At 38.4% G+C, this 22909-nt stretch overlaps 1 protein-coding gene across 10 annotated transcripts in view; it reads right to left on the bottom strand.

Annotated features, from left to right (window-relative positions):
- The window catches only part of LOC127416514 (protein furry homolog-like), a 209248-nt gene that overhangs the window by 14377 nt on the left and 171962 nt on the right, over positions 1-22909 (bottom strand). For 9 of the 10 annotated variants that reach the window (XM_051655929.1, XM_051655930.1, XM_051655922.1 and 6 more), the window contains 6 exons: positions 18965-19159; positions 17036-17218; positions 9556-9938; positions 4558-4765; positions 1992-2141; positions 1663-1761 (listed from right to left, as the gene is read on the bottom strand). In XM_051655929.1, the coding sequence (XP_051511889.1) occupies positions 1663-1761; positions 1992-2141; positions 4558-4765; positions 9556-9938; positions 17036-17218; positions 18965-19159 (1218 nt within the window). The remainder of the gene's footprint in view (positions 1-1662; positions 1762-1991; positions 2142-4557; positions 4766-9555; positions 9939-17035; positions 17219-18964; positions 19160-22909) is intronic. The other variant, XM_051655924.1, reaches the window with a different exon arrangement.

Consider the following 22909-nt stretch of genomic DNA (forward strand, 5'->3'; position numbering starts at 1 on the left):
TCTTAGTGATTGTGCTTGGACATTGCCTGCCATAAATTCTAGATGGGTGCTTAACGGAAGCTAATGTAGGCTAAATCAACTGATGTCCTGATACGATTTTATAGCCAACCATAACAATAACTGCAAATATACGTCAAGGAGCACTGTCAGCTTATTCTCCTTTGCTGTCAAAGGCTTCCTCTCGTATCCATTACATAACCTGAACTAATGAATGTAAGAAGCAGGCTGTTTAGAACACATTGCTAACGAACTGCACACAGATTCTGAGATTGTATATAGACCTTTCATATCAGCCAGAATTATATTGACTAAAACAGTTATTATTTTAGTTTTTTTTTATATATTCTATCCATCCATAACAGAGGCTTGGGGGCAGACTCTTCAGACTTAGGCCAGAAAGCAACCGTTTAACAATGCCCTAGCAATAAATCAGAAGAGCCTAGCAACCACATAGCAACACTTTAACAACACTCATAATACCTCAGCAACCACAACGCAAAAAGAGGTAAATAGATATATCAGTTTTACACTGCAGCTGATTTTTAGAACTCTCGGTTATCTGCAAAAAAATCTATGCAGATAGTCTTTTTTTTATTTTTCCACAGTGTTCATCTGTGGACGACGCTATAGGATTCTACAGTATAACAGTGGCATCTAGAGGTGAAATAAAAACAATCACTGACACCTCGTGAAGATTTGCTGCCTAAATCTTTCATCATTGACAAAATTCATTCATACTTTTATCCTCACTTGAATGTATAAGTGCATATTTTGTTATTTTGATTAGATAATCAAGTGTTTTCAATTAAAGCAAAGGCATGCAAATAAAAAGGTGACAATATGGAAACATCCACCCATAAGCACATACATTGTGTCTCCAAATTCATATCTTGTGAATAATAAACCTAAACACTCATTGAACCTCATCTGAAACATATATATACAAAACCCTTCATCTGGCTATAAAAAGCTTAATTTGGTAATTACTTAAATATAGAGCATAGTAATGGAGCCAAGTCTTCGTTGTTTCAAAATACGAGTCTCCGGTGTGTTTCGGGCTTGTTCATATGTAAAAGTCCCATGCTAAGCACCCAATCTTCATTTTTTCTGATTATTATTGGGATTCTGATTGAATAAAAAATAGCATCAGGGAATTTTTTTATTTTTATTTTGGACTCTTGTAGCCTTTATATCTGTGCCCATCATAGTAAGGAAAAAATACGATTAAAATGTTTTTTTTTTTAAATATATATATATATATATATATATATATATATAAATTCATATGAAAAACTCAATTTCCTTTTCCACTACCTTAATTATCAGTATCTGCAAAATCCACTATTGGTTGACTTCAAATAGCAATGCCCTGTCAGCCACACAACACCCTAGCATTGTGGTGGTGAGTTTTGCATCACCATTCACATCATAAAATGAAAAAATCTTGATTTTGATAATACAATTACAATTTAGGCATACCTCTAATGTGAGTTTATTTAACTCTAAAATGCAGGTCTTTAACTCGTGGAAGTAACTGATTTATATAAGGTGTATTAATAATATATAATATATTTATGTGTCTGATGTCTAACTGATGCACCGGTAAGTAAATGGCCATGATGGTAACAGGAGTAGACAGTGAGGTGTGAGCTGTAATCTCGCCTGTTCAGCTGCATCTCTCTTGCAGTTGTAAGTGTCCAAATGCTCCTGTAACTCCAACACACTGAACTTCAGTGTCTCCAAAAGCCCACAGGAGACCAGCTGTAACACACAAATAAACAGTTCATAAACAAATGAGCTGTTATCTACAAATATACCAACATTTTTGATCATTATAATGTCATACTACCACACATGCAGATAAATGATTTGGCATTGATATAAGCTTTGCAATTATAATTCTTCAAGGGTCTTGATTTGAGAGCAGATATTCAGGTCTAAGATGTAGAGGAAGTGTACACTGAATCCAGAGAGAAGGGCAGTAAACTCACAGTTTCAGCATCCAGTAGAACTGTAGGGCACTGGGAGCAGGAGGTCATGACTTCTAGAGAGCTCAGAAACTGGTTTCCCATTCGTTGGAGCCCTTCCCCAAGGAAGCGTACAGAGGCATGAGTAATCGAGTCAAATTTCCTCTGAATGTGCTAAAGATAGAGAATAGAATGACCTCAGTACTATAGGCACACAAAACTAGTAGTCATATTGCAGATGCTTTTATCTGAAGCAAATTAGAAGAATAACACAGGGTTAAGTGCCTAAATGGTGCTGTGATTTTTGTATGAAATGAGATGCAGAAAATGTCCCTATTACCTGTCAGATATCACTGAAATAGTTTATCATGTTCAAACTGACAAACACCAGTATTACCACTGGCTGGATGCTCGGTGGTTCTATGGGGTAATTTTCATTAAGCAGGGTTAGGGTCAAGCCTACACAATAAAGCAAGACACTTGATTTCAAACTTTGAATTTTATTTTTTATTTATATTAACTAAAAATTCAAATGAAATTGGAAAAAAATTAAGTGCAATTAAAATGTGTGTTGTTCAACTTTTTGAAAGATGGTTTTACAACAGTTGTCAACATCTCTTTGGCAAAGAACCTACTTCATCTGTTCATTCTCTACCGGTCGGGTATTTCGTTGTCCAGGAAAATACATCATGTGTGAATAAATTTGTTTTGTTCCCTCCTTCACGATACATATATATATATATATAAATATCACAATATCCAATTACATCGGCAACCCCCGGGCTGAGGGATCGGTGAATATTCTTGCTTTAATGGTTTTGCATTGCATTGCATTTAATTCATTTGTTTAAAAAACGAAAAACTTAAAATCAAATACATTTCTCAATTCAAATTGCACTCCAAACGAAACGAAAAAGCAATTAAAATAACGAAGTCATCAAAAAAGTAACCACCTTTCCATTTACCGTCAGGCAAGTATCCGTCTAAACATCATGGCGGAAAATTACTTACACAAATGAAGACATAAAAACAATTATAAATGTAAAAATAATAATTATAATGACGAAAATAATCACTGAAATATAAATCATGGTTCGAGGTGAATGTGTTTTTGTATTATTTTATGTTTTAATCACAGATGTATAGGCTGCAAAGTTGTGGTCACAATGAACTGCTCTGTGGAAATAAAGTGAACTGAACTCAAAACACCTCCTGAGTTGAGATGTCTGAGGTCATTTGCAGCACTCATAGATGATACTGTTCTTGAGAGAAAAAAAAAATTCAGAATACAGAAACAAAGGAAGAGTGCGAACCTGTTACATGCGCATGTTCCACGAGACTGCACGGCTCCGTACAAACAGCGTGTCATACATGCGCATAGACGGCTTTTCTGTCATCTGTTCTTAATAATATAATAAATTGTGTTTCTTCAAGCGCGTGTCTGTGTGTCTACGGGCAAATTATTTGTAATATTAATTTGATATTAATAATAGCCTAATAATAATAATTTAATACATTAATGGGAAAATGATCCAAATATCGTCTTGACCTTGTCAAAAGCATCAGCTATTGGCGTTCACTATGACCATCGTTGATCCCCGAGATCATCGTCTATCGGCACAACCCTAGCTACATCTCTAATTTTAGAACGGCTAACATTGCTAACAGTGCGTTTAAAAGGCACAATAGCCGCGTTTCCACTATCAGTCCAAATGAGGGTGTGCTAGTGCGTGCCAGGGCCAGTTGTGTTCCCACTGTCACTTCCGGGGCTTCATCATGCCTCCTTGGGGCCAATGGCCAAGCGCCTTTGGCCCGCAGATTACCCTTGGTCCAAAGAAGGCTAACTGGTGATTGAGGCGCAGTCAGTGTCAAAGGCAGTGTTTTGCTGAGTGAGGCCAGAGGTTTCAGCACCAAGACAATAATTTCCAAATGTTTCATAACAAGCTACAATTTCACCTTAACCGATCAACGGTGAATGGAGAATAGTCAGGACTGGTTAGTAGACAAAATCAGGGCTCTTCTGAATACATGGGCTGATGAAAATGTGCAAAGTCAAATCGACAGCGTCTGCCGAACAAAGTATATAAGTATATTGTCACCTAACTTGCAAAGTTGTTAATCCAGCGCAAAACGCTACAGGTTCGGGAAAAATAAAAAAAAAAGTAATCTAATGATGATAGTTCACCACTTGTAAGGTTTGAAACTTCAATCTTTTGGATGCAACTCAACAACCAAAGATGTCCGTCTGACATAGTTCAACAATTAAAAAATAGTGCAGACAGGAAAGCAAGAAAAAGTTCTGTGTGAACAGCCCTTAAATTCTTCCTCGGACAGATTGACTTTCTTCATTAAAAATGGATTGCTGTGGACTGTAGGCCAGTGATAGGCTTATGTTCAATGGTATATAAAAAAACAATACACTGACTTCTAAATAAAATGTTTGTAATGTCTACTCAGTGTTTCACTCATCATCAGCCACAGTAATGTAATGTCTTATATGTAACGAGTTACCTTTATTTGAGGGCTTTTCAATTACATTTTGTAATTGATTGACAGCCCTTATTAAAAACACACACTCATTTCCTCTCACCTGGAATAGTCGCGAGAACACGTGGAAAGTATACACAGCACACGACCCATCTGAGTCCGACAACATCTGGTTGACATGGCAACGCCAGGCGTCCTCCTCATCGTCATAGGCTACAGGCTGGAATGCTGCCAAAATAGCAGAGAGAAAGGGCGACGGAGGTGGCGAGGCCTGGAGTTCAGGAAATCCATCTGCATCACCCTCATCTTGACTGTAAACAGAGATGGAAAGAGCAAACCTCAGTTACATACCATATAGAGAGGTGAGTACCACAGCATTACATCATCCAGGAAGGGCAAAATGTAAACAGAAACATGCTGTTTCTTCTCTCAGCTCTATCTCCCTTCTCTCTCTGCAGATGTCCTATACCGCAATGTTGTTACAGTCCAAATCTACTGCAAACGCACATGAAAACAACTCCAGCACACAAACACAAACACTCACATGTATAAGCACACACTTACAGGCCTGTAGGGCCAAAGAGCTTGATAAAGCAGACCGAATAGAAGAATCTGAGACTAGAGTTGCTGAAAGATGTGGAGGACATGGCCTTCATCTTCCTCATCACTCACAGCTTTTATATCTCTTCTCTGAATCTCCTGGTCCCGTTCTCTCTCCCACTCTTCAGCTCACGTGCTAGCCTAAATTCTCCCGCTGCATTTGTGACGCTCTCTGTTTTTCCTCTCTCTCGCCCTTGCCCTCCCCCACTCGCTGCAAAGCTCGGCAATACTGCTCCGCACACGAACGGTTCCCACACACACACACACACACACACACGTTTCCAGGCTCTATTTCTGTTAAATGGATCTAAAGTTGACGGCGAGAGCGAGCAAAGGCCCTCTTCATGCTGTGCATGTGCACAAATCTAATTAGAGCCCCTCTGTTGAATCACTGCCTATAATTTGTATTAAGCGATGGAAGAGGCTTACAGAATGATCTATAGCACTGCAGAGGATGTGTGTATGTGTCTTTGTATGAGAATGAATAAGTGAATTCTTGCTGTTAAATCATGTACTTGCGTATAGATGGCTAACCTTCAGAGCAATGATCTTGTCCCAGGCCAAAGCAGGACTGCTGCCAAATGCAGGCATGTGATCGGCAAAGGACCCCAAAAAAAAGAAAGAAAAAAAAAAGAAAAAAAAAAAAAGGAAAATGTATAGAGCAACCTCAAAGGATTTTTGGAGGATTTCAATTCTTGAACACATAGCTGTTGATGAGCACAAAACTACTCAAATGGAGTGCAGAAGTTATGAAATTGGGAACTTTTTAAGTCTATTTAGCCTGTTATTCTGTCTTATGACACCTGCATACAGGCACATTTATAGTAAACAATTGAATGATCAGTGCAGGACCAATAAGAGCAAACCTAATAAACTATTCTAAACAAAATTCACCCAGTAAAAGTTATCCAACATATTATAGTTAAACAGTCAGGACATTGCTGAAAATAATTAACAGGTAAGCAAGTCTAAAAATAAAATAGGCAGAAAAGTTGTGCATATTTTGCAACTTGCATTATATATACTACAAAATATTACAACTGTTCACGCAAGAAAGTTAGCCAATATCAGTTATAATTTTTTTTTTTTTTTTTGCTAGGTTAGAAATATAGGCCTATGATAAACGTAAACCTAATATATTATCCTAAAACATGACACCCACTCACATAATAACCACTTTTACAGCTGGCATTTCTTTGAAAAGTAACCTACTTCATGAACTGCCAGGGAAAACAATTACGTGGAAAGTACAGGCATACCTAGCGTACAATAGCCATTTACTGCTTATTCAGACCATACATTGTTGTTGAGCGAAATTAACAATGTCAATGTGGTCCGGTGTTAGATGAGACCTGACTCACTGCCTCGCATTGCGTTGCGAACCCCATTCTAATCAATGATGCTGTCTACACTGGAAACATCCGTTGCAGTGCGTTGTGTCAACAACAAACGGATGCCCCGTCTATTTCGTGCTGCACGCACTGGCACTCCTGCCAGCAATACAAACTGAACGTTTGCTTTGTCCAGTGTAGACAGCTATTGCGGCATGTCGTGTCAACAGACGTGCCCGGAGTAGACAGGTCAGGCGATTAATCCCTGAACCTGAAAAATGTTCGGATGGAACAATAAAGCCACTGTTCAAACCGCAGCAGGATGTGGCCAAAATCAGATTTTTTCACTCACATGTGACACAAAAAAGTTGGACTAAAGTGTAAAAACACTCATAGCAACTTGCATTTTGCAACTCCGCTTCCCGCAGCATGACCAGTGATCCCTATTCATACTTTGCTTCTCTTGTGAGAGGACATTTTCCTGCATGTGCCACGAGCAGCTGGAAGCAGCACGTCTTCTCACTCTTGAGTCGTGGCATGTGCTGAAAAATGCAACATTTAAATCGCTACAGCAGCATTTGCTTCATGCATGACATTTGAATGACACTTGTTTGGGTGAAGAGTATCAAGAATGCACTGTTTATATTAATGGCCGATGAGATATTGAGATGCTCTCTTTTAATTTTTTTTTACGGATTTACACAATTCACGTGGGTCATAATTTCAGGTCGGAAAATACGGAATTCCCTATTAATATGGAAAAATCACATCCCTGCAAATGAGATCACCAAACACTGTTCTAATTTACCTCATTCTTATTATTCACAGCAGAGCTCGCATCCACATTGTTTCGGAGGAGATTAATAAGTTGAGCCAAATGGGTTTTCTTAAATTTCAATACTACTACCTACTACCTGACTTAAGTAGGTGTCCTGAGAAAGTGTGAGAGTCTTGGGAGAAGCCCACACTTTTTCAGAAATGCTCTCTGCCAGTCAATCAATGTGTGCAGGATTGAAAAGAGAGAATACATTTACATGCATGCATACATTTACACGTGCATCAAAGAGACAGATTTTGTTGACATTTTTCTAACTTATTAAAGTTAATAGCCCTTCATATCCAGGGGTAGCCAGAAATCACTGAATAGCACATCTGGTCAGCAGTTGTGCAACTAAACAGGCAAGTCATCTTATATAAAAGGGGCATTCTGTGCAAACAATCTGATTAAAAAACATCTAATCACAGATGGCAGGATTTTGTATTACACATTAAGGGTAAAGTCAAATATTTTTGCTTAGATAAAACAATGCTAAGCTGATAAATGAACATGTTCGCATATTTCCTTGCTAAAATAAACAAATAAACAAACAAATAAATAAATAAATTGAGGTAGTAATCTTTGTTTATTATTTCTGCTATTTTAATTTTATAGATGAACCCCTACAATGCTTTAGCTGTGCTCCAAAACCTAGTGAGCTGCCTACCAATACAGCATTTTAAGGCATAATAGGTGTGCTCCCAAAAGAAAAGGAAATTCCAAACAGTGGACTGGCATTCAAAACAAAATGGTGAAAAGCATGGAAAGAAATTTTGATTTTATAGGGATTTGTTTGTAAGGAATTATTATTATTATTTTTTAATTTTCTCCCCAATTTGGAATGCCCAATTCCCAATGTGCTTTAATTCCTCGTGAAGGCATAGTGACTCACCTCAATCCGGGTGGTGGAGGATGAATCTCAGTTGCCTCCGCGTCTGAGACCGTCAATCCGCGCATCTTATCACGTGGCTTGTTGAGCACGTTACCGCGGAGACGTAGCGCGTGCGGAGGCCCATGCTATTCTCCGTGGCATCCACGCATACCTCTCCACGCGTCCCATCGAGAGCGAACCACATTATAGCAACCATGAGGAGGTTAACCTAACGTGACTCTACTCTCCCTAGCAACCGGGCCAATTTGGTTGCTTTGGAGACCTGGCTGGAGTCACTCAGCACGCCCTAGATTCAAACTCTCGACTCCAGGTGTGGTAGTCAGCGTCAATACTCACTGAGCTACCCAGGTCCCCTGTTTGTTCCAATAACAATATTTAAAATAATGACATTAAGAAATAATTGTCAATTAGAAATGCAATTCTTATTGCATACACTTCCCCTTAGCAGCCTATTACCAAATAATGAAATTTTTATAATAATTTTGAGCAAATACAACGCTCCAATTAACATATAAGTGTTTTTGAATCACTTAAAAGAGCCAGCTTAAAAGAATCATTCGTTCAGGAACCGTATTACATTGGTCTTGCATTATGTTTTTGATCGACTAAAAAGAACTACAAAAGAACGCTCTGGAATTGGACAACACTAGTACCACTGTATGTTTTGCGCTGTAGATTCAAAAGAACTGGTTAAATGGGAGTCATTTGTTCGGGAATTGGTCTTCACTAGTCATGCTGTATGTTTTGCGCTGTAGATTCAAAAGAACTGGCTCAGAGTCATTCATTGGGGAATCGGACTTCACTGTTCATGCTGTGTTTTGTGCTGTAAATAAAAAAATAAAAAAACTGGCTCATTAGAGTCATTCATTGGGGAATCGGTCTTCACTGTCCACACTGTATGTTTTGAGCTATACATTCAAAACAACTGGCTCATTAGAATTATTCATTCGGGAAATGGACTACACTGGTGGCACTGTATTATTCATGCTGCAGATTCAGTAGCAGTTCCCAAGCGTAAAAATATAAGTATACTGTCCTTGTATTTCATTCAGTATTGAAAAGTTAACTTTCAGTACTGAAAGGTACAAAAAATAACTCCGTACTGGAAAGTATTAAAAAAATGTAGTACTTTATCATGTTGGTATCTTAGCAACATGTTAATGCCAAACTCTGTGACTTGAAGATACCATAGGCTCTTTGTGTGGCGCATGTGTGAACATTAACAGAGTTGTTGCCTATGAAGCATTTTTCAGATCAGTTATGAGGTTCCATTTTGGTTAGGATGCTGCCTTAGAAGGTAGCTGCCTATGTAGTCAACAGATAGCACTGTAGATCTCCTAGGTTTTGGAATGGAGCTGTGGCTGATTTGCAAAACTTTCTTCCACTTGGTGGTTGATTACCACTGGTATTCCAAATCAGAAGGAAGGGTAACAGGTTGCAAAACTAAAATCAAAGACCAACCTGGACATGCTGGAAAAATCTGCCTCCTCTTCTTCACACCTCTCATCTAGCTCTTTCAGAGCAAGTGTCACGTCCTCCTCACAGACTGAATCAGGGGCTGAGTCCAGAGCGTGCAGGGGCAGAACCGTGTCCTCCTCGCACATTGAGCCCAGGGCTGAGTCTATGATGGGTGGTGGCAACATTGACTCCTCAAAGAGGGACCCAGGCGGGCTGTCCACAGCTGGCAGTGGAGGGGGGGCAGGATCCAATTCATCAGTGGGATCCTGGGATTCAGATAAGTTGCACAGCTCGGGGGGGTCTGAGGATAGAGGAAGGGCACTGCCAGACCCCGTATCCTCACTGACACTGCTGCTCAACTCATCCGCTGCAGTTCCACCGGCATCCTGCACATGTAAACATGGACAGTAGAGGGCAGTCAGGAGATGGGGCAAAAGGGCAAGATGTATTTTGGGGGGCAATAAATACAGGGAGGCTAAAAATTTGTGACACAAAAAAATGTGTGACACTGACCATATGAACTCCGTGTGAAAGGACAGATTTCTGTGCTTCTTTTGAAGCACATAATATGCTGTTTGGAACATTATCAAATCATGCTGGGATAACATGAATCATCGCCAAAATAAAATTAGAATTCCATCATCATGTACTCACCTTCATGTTGCTTACATTTATTTTCATTATTGAACTATTCCTTTAATTTTTCAATTCAACTTTTCACTCAAACTAATCCTGAAAATATTATATACTGTATATGATCTATTATTAATATATAAATACACACACACACACACACACAGATCCTGATTTCTTCTGTTTTTGTGTATTTTTCATACTAAATTGTTTTAGATCTTCAAATGAGATATAATATAAAACAAAGGCAATCTGAGTAAACACAAAATACAGTAAAAAAAAAAAAAAATGTATTGAAGCAAAAAAGTTATCCAACACCTATATCACCCATGTGAAAATGTGAAAACTGCCCCCTTAAACTTAATAGCTGGTTGTGCAACCTTTAGCAGCAAAAACTGCAGCCAAAAGCTTTCAATAACTGGAGATCAGTCTTTCACAAAGCTGTGGTTGGGTTAGGGACTCCAAATGGAGGCAATCTGAGTAAACACAAAAAAACAGTTTTTAAATGATAATGTTATTTATTGAAGTAAAAAAGTTATCCAATACCAACTTGGCCTGTGTGAAAATGTATTTGCCCCCTTAGTTACTAATTCCCAAAATATATGAAACTGCATTAATAATGGGGTTCAGCTGGACTAGACATACCCAGACCTGATTACTGCCAGCCCTGTTCAATCAAATCAACACCTAAATAGAACTTTTTCAGCAGCATGAAGTTGGCTAAAAGGTCTCACCCAGTAGCACACTATGGCAAGGTAGACAGAAATTCCAGAAATGATGAGAAAAAGATTGAAATACATCAGTCTGGGAAGGGTTACTAAGCTATTTCAAATGCTCTGGGACTCCAAAGAACCACAGTGAGAGCCATTGTCTCCACATGGAGAAAACTTGGCACAGTAGTGAACCTTCCCAGAAGTGGCCGACCTTCCAAAATTCCTCCAAGAGCACAGCGACGACTCATCCAGGAAGTCATAAAAAAGCCAAGGACAACATCTAAGGAACTGCAGGCCTCTCTCGCATCAATAAATCTCACTGTTCATGACTCCACTATCAGAAGGACACTGGCCAAAAATGCCATCCATGGAAGAGTGGCGAAGCGAAAATCACTGTTAACCCAGAAGAACATTAAGGCTTGTCTGAATTTTGCCAAAACACACCTTGATGATCCTCAGAGCTTTTGGGAGAATGTTCTGTGGACTGATGAGTCGAAATTGGAACTGTTTGGAAGACAGGGGTCCCGTTACATCTGGCGTAAATCAAACACAGAATTCCACAAAAAGAACATCATACCTATGGTCAAGCATGGTGGTGGTAGTGTGATGGTGTGGGGATGCTTTGCTGCTTCAGGTCCAGGATGTCTTGCAATAACTGAGGGAAACATGAATTTAGCTTTCTACCAGAAAATCATAAAGGAGAACTTCCGGTCATCAGCCCGTGAGTTGAAGCTCAAGCAAAACTGGATTATGCAGCAAGACAATGATACAAAGCATAGGAGAGTAAGTCCACCTCTGAATGACTCAAAAGCAGCAAAATTAAAGTTCTGGAGTGGCCTTGTCAAAGTACTGATTTAAACCTGATTGAGATGCTGCGGCAGGATCTTAAACGGGCAGTTCATGCTCGAAAACCCTCCAATGTGGCTGAACTAAAGCAGTTCTGCACAGAAGAGTGGGCCAAAATTCCACCACAGTGTTGTGAAAGACTGATCTCCAGTTATCGGAAGTGTTTGGTTGCAGCTGTTGCTGCTAAAGTTTGCAAAACCAGCTATTAAGTTTAAGGGGGCAGTTAATTTTTCACATAGGTGATACACGTGTTGGATAATTTTTTTGCTTCAATAAAAAATATATATATTTGAGAACTCTATTTGTGTTTACTCAGGTTGCCTTTGTTTTATGTTATATCTCGTTTGAAGATGTAAAACAATTTAGTATGAAAAATACACAAAAATAGAAGAAATCATATATATGTTTCACAGTACATATATATATATATATATATATACACACATACAAACACACACACACAGTACTGTGCAAAAGTTTTAGGCACTTGTGAAAAATGTTGCATAGTGAGGATGTCTTCAAAAATAATGACATAAATAGTTTCTATTTATCGCTTAATGTCATACAAAGTCCAGTAAACATAAAAAGCTAAATCAATATTTGGTGTGGCCACCTTTGCATTTAAAACAGCCCCAATTCTCCTAGGTACACCTTGACACAGTTTTTCTTGGTTGTTGGCAGATAGGATGTACCAAGCTTCTTGGAGAATTCGCCACAGTTCTTCTTTCTGTTTAAGCTGTCTCAATTGCTTCTGTCCCTTCATGTAATCCCAGACTGACTAAATATTCAGTGGGGGGCTCTGTGGGGGCAATGCCATCTCTTGCAGAGCACCCTGTTCTTCTATTCTAATTTTTTCTAATTGCAAATGTAATGTTTGGGAGTCTAACATGTATTTTTCCTATTGACACACTAAAGCTAAAGATATAAATAACCATCGTAAAACAAATGTTTCTGTGAAACATCTTAAGTGCCTAAAACATTTGCACAGTACTGTGTGTGTATATATGTACACACACACACACACACACACACACACACACACACACACACACACCAAAGAGAAGCATTTTCACAAGTGGACTCAGACTTTTGAACCCCACTGTATTGGTACAGAAAATATCAGCGATGTGAGCTATTTACACCCTAATTAAACAAAAACTGAATCTTAGCTGAATAACACAAATGATGTAGGACAAAGAAGCAACTTTGCTGTTAATACATATTCTCTGCATTGCTCCTAAGATACGATGAGAGAAATACGGTGGTATATTTGAGGCCACATTAAAACCAGATGGCCAGTCATAACACCAAGGGACCATTAAACATTGCCACTCTCAAACTGGCCCTGCTCTACGTGCTCAGTGCTTCTAATTAGAAAGGAAAAATCAATAAATGGTACAGGGCTAATTCTTCACCATTCACTTACAATGCAAATGTGACCTGCAGTGGAATAAGGCTGTGACATCAGAGGAACTATATTAAATGGAAGCACTATATGGCCATTCATAAATCACACGTGAGCACTGAGCTAAATAGCAACTGACCATAAAATCAAACAAATTCATGGGGATTATTATAATTTTTTTTAAATGAATCCCATAACATGTTTGACAATCATCACTCCACAGTGATACTTTCTGAAACAAAGCTATACATTGAGCCAGTTTTAACATTCAAGCAATTCAATATGTAGGAATGACTAATTGTGTCTTCTACTTTATGAAGCCATATAAACAATGCACCACCGCTACAGCCATACACATGCAGAAGGCTGTTTTTGCCCATTGTTTTTTGAGCTTCTGCTCTGAGCACTGCATTTTTTAGATGTTGTGCAAATTTAAAACTAAAACGCGTCTTGAAACCCCTACATTCTGTTCCATTCCGACTAGCTGTTTTTGAACGCAGAAACTTGTCTTATGTAAATGCCACCTAAGAAACGTGCCTGATCTGGTGATTTGTCATAGAATTATTCGTCATCAAGATAAGTTCCAGGAAACCAGATGAGTGATAGTAAAACACGTCTCTGGGAACAAACTGTTCTGTCTTAGAATCATGTTTTATTCAAACGTACTTCAAGAGACAACCAAGAAGAAAAAAAAAAGAAAACATCTAATTCGACATACTAGAGTTAAAAAAAAAAAATTCTTCCTCTTCATCCATTTATGAGTTGAATGCATTAACAGAAGCAGGGATGGTGGCATGGAGCCAAAGTAGATGGGGTATTACAGAAAGCTTTTAAGGGTTCTTGGCTGCAGTAGCCAAGCAGATGAGTAAGACAATCGATGGTTTTATCTGGACTCATTAAGCTAAAAGCTGGAGAATGACAGGGGAGATGTCCTTGGGCTGCTCTTGAGGTATAACTGCATTGGACTGGTCTTGGCTGTACTGAGGAAGTATTGATCAGAAGTTATTCATTCATTAACAACAATGTGAGGGCTATTCTTCTAAGAATGGTGGCCAGGGAACGAAGACCATTTTAATTTTATTGAGAATCATCTGAGCAATATTGGTTCCAAGAAGGTTGACCTGTGGGGAAATCTTTAAAGAGAAAGACATTCCGAGTGTACCAGCATTTAAACAGCAATTAAATGAACTGGAATAAAATAAAATGATGCAGATATCACCAGTTAGCTGTTAGTAACAAGTCAGAGCTGGCTAATGCCTGTTAGTGGTCTTAAATGTTTTCTCTCAGTCAGGCTGTGCATCTTTTTTTGCTTGATTACTTCTAGATGCTCTTCTATTTAAAAACATTTAAATACTGCCGTTATTTATTCACATTCATGTTGTTACAAACCTGTAAGCTTTTATTGTTTCTGTAAAATACAAAAGGGGAAATTGAAGAATCTTCTAGCAGCTCTTTTCCATACAATGAAAGAATACAGTATAGTGACCAGGTGCTGTGAAGCTCCAAAATAGGGCTAAACAATTTTGACAAATAATGTTTGTCTAATTGTGATTATTTAGAAAAATATTGTGTTTGAGATTTGAACTGCGATATGATTATTAACATAAAATAATAATAATAATAATAATTAAAAAAAAAGTGTTTCCTTTTGAACAAAATTAAGACATGGGCAAACATGCTCTACTACTGCCAATAGATATACTGTTCAAGAAAGGGTGTACAGACTTGAGCCCTCTTGAAAAGACTACACAAACCCAGTGTTATGAGGTTACTTTAGATTTGGAAAGTACCTTTTGGCAACCAAACATATTTGGAATTACACAAATGTGCAATAATGAATCTAGAGCGCTGCAAATTTAACGTGCTCAGCTCATTAGCCTCGCATGTACTTTGAGTAAAGAATAATTGGCGATGGACCATGCTGAATTATTGAACAATAATGCACACCCTGAGGTGGTAATGCGGCCATGACGCTGGCGGAGTGGTCATTACACCTCAGGTGTGCATTATCTTTTACCACTTATACCACGGTTAACACACCTTAAGACATTGTTCAGGGTTTTTTTATTAAGACATTTTCTGGTTTTCGAACTCTAAAACGGTCTTGTGAGTGGAACTACTTTCTTCTGCCAGGGCACAAGCCTTGCTAGTTCGAAAATGTCACTTTAGAATTAGTAACGGAGACGCATGCGCTGCTTTCTGGCACTTACTGAAGCAACAAGGTATTGTGTGTGCGCGCATTTGTATGTGTGTCAGTGTGGGTGAGACAACATCGAAAGAGAAAGAGAGGGAGTGCAAGGGTGCTTTTCAACAGAAATTGAAATACATTTAGGATATTATAGACATTGTCATTCTTATTTGATTTACCTTGCCTATGTCTTTGTTTTAGTTTTTTTTGCTGTGGTAGCCTGTACAGCTCTACGTAATAACGGAAACAATTTGGAAAAGTGATATGGAACCGTTATGCGGTCAAGACCTGGAAGTACTTCATAGCCGTGCATTTACTGGAAAATAATTGCAGAACGTCTGTCAAAGAATCAGAACCGAGCATTCAACAGTCTCATGGTATAAGTATGTGTAATACACTACAGAGAACAGAGCTATGCATATAAAGAAAGTGCATTTACATATTTATTTATTTAAATGAAATCATAATTAATCATATTGCATTATTTTATTTCAATTAACCGTTCAGCCCTACTTAAAAAAAATAAAAAATTAATTAAAAAAAGGATAGCAAAATATCATAACTACCATATAAGTGGTCCATACAACATACGTGCTATAATCCAAGTGTTCTGAAGACATACAATAGCTTTGTGATAGAAATTTTAATAGTTATTTACAAAATACACCCCATTTTTGGAGCTTGACAGCCCATGGTCTCTGAATGTTTTCACTTTTTAGAAATTAAGCACTGTGCACATTCTTTCACAATTGTCCCCTTTTGTTCCACTGAAAAAGAAAATGATACAGGTTTGGAACATGAGAATGAGTAAATGATTTTTGGGTGAATTACTCCTTTAATCTGCATTTAAAAGGACAATATCAATATACATGAGTTTGTTCATTTTCTTCATGTTATTTATCTTTATCCCTGGCTGTATTTACAGCCACTTAATATAACATTTAAGATTTCTGGAAGTTGTTCCAGATGTTTTTTGGAGTAACATTGATGGCTGGTAAATGGGCAAAGGTGTCTAAACTGATCATTTAAAATCTATGGCTATAAAAAGCCAATGTAAAAACAGTCAGGGATGATCCAATAAAAAGGGGCCAAAATGAGGAAAATCGACATTAAACTCATGTTTGAAGATACTGCCTTCTAAACCCTGAGCAATGGTGAGATAGTGTTCACTTATACTCACGATAAGGTTGCAGGTCCAGATAGCAGTGAGCAGTCTTCATCAGAGCCTAATGAGTGTTAACTTCTGTCTTTTTCAACATTTCTGGGACCAAATGAGGCAGTTCTAGCACAGCAGGCCTGAGGTGTATGTTTGTCCCTGATGATAATCTCTCCCAATTACATATCAAGCAAGCAAGCCCCACCCACATAGCAGTCAATCATTATCTAATAGCAGTCATCCCACAAAGCATCACCAAGTGAAATAGGAAAAGAGAAAAGCATGATGCTTTTTCTGCAGGCAACAATCGGCGGACAAAGAGATGTGACAGCACCCAATATTCAAAACGCAATACTTAGAAACCCTCCAGTAGCATTTAGTGTGTACTTTTAAATCTATAGCAGCCAGACAACCACTGGACAATAGGGGAATTTGATAGGCAAGAAAACAGTACCAGCTAACTCAAAAGCGCAAACAGCAAAAAGCAATGGCTAAAAAGCACCCGTGCATCATAATTTATCGAGACTACTGATTGATCCCACCTCAGGCAGCTGGCTGCTATTGCTGTCAGAATGAGCGGTCTCAGGGGTGGGGCTGTCTGGGCGGTTCAGTGGTGAAGTGGGCGTGGCCTCTTCAGTCTGGACACTACTGGAATACTCCTGGGACTGCTGGAGAGAGTCCATGTGATTGGATATAGCGTCATCAGTAGCAGAATCACTGTTAAGCTGCAAAAAGAGGAAAATAAATCATTAAAAAAAGCTAAAAAAAATTTAAAAAATTAAAAACATTTTCACTTTGGAGTGAACCAATTTGGACATCATTCATTCACCCTCATGTTGTTCCATACCCGTATAACATTTATTCCTTCTTTTCCCATCAACTAAACATTTTTCCATGTAATTAAAGTGAATGAGAACTTTGGCAGTCAGGCTCCAAAATGACAAAAAAGTACCATAAAAAATGGTCCATATTACTTTTATGGTGTTTTATGTCAACAGTCCTTATTCACTTTTTCATTATTTCAGTTCATTAAGTGGCCAGGATATTCTTCAATATTCAGCTATTCACCATTTTGTGTTCCAAAAAAGTAGTTATACATTTTTTAAGCGAAATGAGGGCGAGTAAATGACAACTGAATTTTCATTTTGGGGTGAATAATTCTTTTAAAAACAATTCCTTTAAAAACATCATGTTGCATCTGCTATGAATGACCAGTACCTGCCCTGAACTTTCAAAACTAAGTGTTATACCATATGCACACACAACTGATCGCAAGTAGTTCCTGATGTTTATACAACTGAATATTTCATTCCTCTTAAATCATGACATCATGCGACATGCCATCAGAATGACACGAGTCTGGCAAGACCAATAACATTCAACTTTCAGCAGAGATACTTAAGATATATTCACAAAGTAGAAAGAAATCAGGATCAGTATTTTTAGCTATGATTATTAGCTCATGCCTCATAGCAAGCGTAAGCATATTTATTAGAGGTTTGGAATAAAAAAAAAAAATGTAAGCTCACATTGCAACATTCATGCAGTAAAAACTATACAAAGCAGCTTTAGTAATGAGATTGTGATGTCAAGTGTCTAACCAGTGGTTTTCATCTGGAGGGTAGCAACCCAAAAATTGGTGGCAGGTCTGTTCTGATAAGGTCACGGACAGGAGAAAAAAATAAAAATAAAACTATGCTAAATGCAATAATAAAACACAACTAAACATATAATCATCCATAGTTACAATAGAAAAATAAATGGACAAACCTTTTAGGCTTATAAAAGGAAGGGAAAAAAACACTTCCCATATTTTTTTTGGTGTTGACGTAAAAGGCTGTGCATAAATGTATTTGTTAGTTGGTAGAAACTAGCTAAATTAGGCAGATGTCAACATGGACAGGTTGCCCTCATCCTTGAAAACCATGAACAAACCTAAGGTAAGTTTAAGAAAATATGAACCAGACTACATTAAAAACGTGTTCACTTGGAACGTGAACAAACATTGTTTGTGCAGACCAGTTTTTTCTTCTGTGTGTGAATTGCCAACAAATATTCATATAATTTTCTACTTCCATAATTCATTGCCATTTTTATTTAATATTATACACATATGATTAATGTATGGCTGACAGGTCAGAAAGCAACTCTCCACCAAAAGACAGAAACAAAGAAATAAAATTGATTGGTCCCCATCATCTTACTTTCCCCAATGAATTAAAAGAGGGAATCAAAATGGACCAAAAGGGGTAGAGAAGGGCTTTTTGGGGCTAAAAATCAACAATTGGCATGGCTGGGTGGCAGGGAGAAGTGCGGAGGGCACTTGTCTAAAGAAGTGCGGGTTATGTGCAGAAAGCAAGCATCTAACCCCACCTAGGAAGGCCGCTGCAGCGTCTAAGCGCAATTTGGCGCACAGACACACCATGCCGGTGCCCCGTGTGGGGAGGGGGCTCAGAGGAGAGGGGACTTACGAGGTTGGAGCGGGTGATAATCTGGCTAGCGCTCAGTACCTCCTCCTCAGATGACTCATCGGTGTCCTCCGGTTGGATGAGGCTGGGCGTGCTGCCAGAGTACTGGCAGTCCTGTAGGGAAGGGATGTCACCTTTGTCAATGCTGTCCAGAGAGCGACGCCGCACACCCCAGTTGAAATTGTCCATGCTCTCCCCCTGTAGGTGGAACATGAGAAATTCAAGCAGAGTAAAACAGATTAACCCTGAACTTCAGAGGCTTTGAGATTTACAACATACATAAGGAAAAGAAAGAGAAATTGCACACACATCCACATAGCACAATGAATTTGGGTAACATGGGGAATGACACAACAATGACCACTCAAAATGCTTTATGTTCAAATATGTAAAGGCACATACACTTGTTGATGTAACTGAACTGAATCTTAATCTCACTAAACTAAAAAATGAATACAGCCTTTGTGAAGGGACAAATCCGCTCTGTTTCAAAACCTAGTGAGCAGCCTTGCTGTCTATTGCCTTCTGAAGTGATTTTTCCTACAATTTTCTTTCAAAAGCTTCATTTACATAAACACCGGCCAGTCTGAAGGAGCTTGCATAAGTATCTGAGGCAGGAGGTCAAAAATCCCTTGAATGACTTAACTCTCTGGTGAGTTAATGGTCACAGCAACTAGAAAAGCACATCAAACTTGTTAGAAAAAATCATTCAGTCGCTATGGTGGGCTCTTGTGGTCTCGTCATGTGACCAGACTTGGCCACATGTCATTACAAATGCTGATAGTAATCTATAGTGATTGTTTTTTATGTCTTCTACCCTAAAAATGACTAGTAAAATCAGACAGTGGAGGCAGAACAGCAAATTCTTTACTCACTGAAAGGTGTGTGAGGGTATATGCTTTCTACAGCAATCCTTGAATGATAAAAACACACATCTACAGAGTAAAGTTACTCTAAATTCAATCTATTACAATTGTTATGTTCATGCTGTCCTTTTGTTATTTCAGCAAGTTCCATGTGACAGGGAATCGGAGAGAAAGTCGGAGGGAGTCGGTATATCTGTTGTCCCTCCACCATTCTGAATTGGCAAGAGTGCAAGATTTTAGCAAAACAGTTGGTAGGTGTGACATCCTATGTCAGCTAGTGTGACTCCAGCATAAGGTCAGGGTTTTTTCCTGCACTGAAAATGTTTTGGCGGCTGCCAAAGTGAAATTTTGGTCCGCCGAAGCAAATTTTATGACATAAAGCACCGAAAGCAAGATGAATATGCGCTAAATATCATGTGGTATGTGCTGTGCGCGGGCTGATTGAAGACTGGTGTCACTTGCATGCCGCGCGATCCACCGAGAATCTCTCGTGCAAGTGATGCACTCTTCTCTATTCTACTACTGTATACTGGAGCATGTGCGTGTGTCAACCAGGCTTGGCTCGATATGCGAGCTGCGGGATCACATGCGCGATTAAACTGGGCTTCCCTCGATATCATGGTGCATAACAAATCTCATGCGACCCATTTGAATTCTACATGAGAATTTTCTATTTTAAAGCGCTACGGAGCAATTCAGCCATTTAAAATGGCTACAGCACTGACATTCTGAACAGCGCTGATGAGGGAAAGAGAAAACACCTGCGCCAGCATCAATAACATGACTTTTCAAATCAACACACCCTTACTAACATTTATCACAGTAAACTTGAATAGTTTTTTCATTACTACTGTGGAAGTTGTATTAAATGTAAGTTTTTGAATGTGTTTAGGCTATTATTTTTTTTCATAACAAAAATTAAAAAATAAATTGTTATTTTTTCATAATAAGTTTATTTTTTAAGACTACCTAATTAACAACTGAGGACCAATCCATTGTATTAACTATGGTAAACACAAGGGTAAGTAGTCTACAATGTAGAATACAAATTATGAAAAAAGTTGTGTAATATTTTTCCTGTTCTAATGATGTTTGATATTAGGAAATAAACTGGCCTGGTTTGGCTTCAAATATTCCTACAATCTCAATGATTCTTAAATTATTAAGAGTCTGATAAAAGAAAAACAATATCTGTTATGAAGTAGGAAACAAAAATATTTACCGTAGAAGCACAGTCCCAAATCAGTAAAGTGGTTTACTCATGAATATTTTAACTAGCCCTTCAGAAATAAGGAGTTAAATTAGTTTGATTTCCCACAGCACCTTGAAGTAAAATAACCTCTGTTGAATTCAAAAGTTTCTAGAAGCTCAGATGATCAAAAATAAATAATATTCATTACAAACATGAAATGTGACAACTTATCTTAAATATTAATTGCAATTATGTACAAAAAAACCAATTGCATAGTGATGAATGTCGGCCACCACCGAAGACCATTTTTGACCCAGGAAAAACCCTGAAGGCAGAAACTTGACTAAAATGGAAACTATTTAGGTTGGCAAAAATATGTTGCTAAGCTAATGACACAATAGTCTAATGAGCACAAAAATACTCAGCACACACAAATGTTAGGTAAAATGATCCGTTTGCAATTTAACCTTGTTTTATATTTAGGAATTATAACTGTATTTAAAGTTGAAGTCAGAAGTTTACATACACTTAGGTTGAAGTCATTAAAACTAATTTTTAAACCACTCCACAGATTGTGTATTAGCAAACTATAGTTTTGGCAAGTTGTTTAGAACATCTACTTTGTGCATGACATGAGTAATTTTTCCAACAATTGTTTACAGACAGATTGTTTCACTTTTAATTGACTATATCACAATTCCAGTGGGTCAGAAGTTTACATACACTAAGTTAACTGTACCTGAAAATGATCATTCAAATCAAGCCTTGAGACAATTAGCTTCTGATAGGAGGTGTACTGAATTGGAGGTGTACCTGTGGAAGTATTTTAAGGCCTACCTTCAAACTCAGTTTCTCTTTCTTGACATCATGGGAAAATCAAAAGAAATCAGCCAAGACCTCAGAAAAAAATTGTGGACCTCCAAAAGTCTGGTTCATCCTAGGGAGCAATTTCCAAACACCTGAAGGTACCACGTTCATCTGTACAAACAATAGTACGCAAGTATAAACACCATTGGACCACACAGCCATCATGCCGCTCAGGAAGGAGGCGCATTCTGTCTCCTAGAAATGAATGTAGTTTGGTGCGAAAAGTGCAAATCAATCCCAGAACAACAGCAAAGGACCTTGTGAAGATGCTGGAGGAAACAGGTAGACAAGTGTCTATATCCCCAGTAAAACGGGTCCTATATCGACATAATCTGAAAGGCTGCTCAGCAAGGAAGAAGCCACTGCTCCAAAACCGCCATAAAAAAGCCAGACTACAGTTTGCAAGTGCACATGGGGAAAATATATTTTTGGAGAAATTTCCTCTGGTCTGATGAAAAAAAAAGAAAAAAAGGAAAAACTTTTTGGCCATAATGACCATTGTTATGTTTGGAAGAAAAAGGGTGAGGCTTTCAAGCCGAAGTTCACCATCCCAACCGTGAAGCATGGTCATGGCAGCATCATGTTGTGGGGGTGTTTTGCTGCAGAAGGGACTGGTGCACTTCACAAAATAGATGGCATCATGAAGAAGGAAAATTATGTGGATATATTGAAGCAACATCTCAAGACATCAGCCATGAAGTTAAAGCTCGGTCACAAATGGTCTTCCAAATGGACAATGACCCCAAGCATACCTCCAAAGTTGTGGCAAAATGGCTTAAGGACAACAAAGTCAAGGTACAGGAGTGGCCAACACAAAGCCCTGACCTCAATCTGATAGGACATTTGTGGGCAGAACTGAAAAAGCATGTGTGAGCAAGGAGGCCTACTAACCTGACTCAGTTACACCAGTTCTGTCTGGAGGAATGGGCCAAAATTCCAGCAATTTATTGTGAGAAGCAAGTGAAAGGCTACCCAAAAAGTTTGACCCAAGTTAAACAATTTAAAGGCAATGCTACCAAATAT

The sequence above is a fragment of the Myxocyprinus asiaticus genome, chromosome 25, assembly GCF_019703515.2.
Source record: "Myxocyprinus asiaticus isolate MX2 ecotype Aquarium Trade chromosome 25, UBuf_Myxa_2, whole genome shotgun sequence".
NCBI lineage: Eukaryota > Metazoa > Chordata > Actinopteri > Cypriniformes > Catostomidae > Myxocyprinus > Myxocyprinus asiaticus.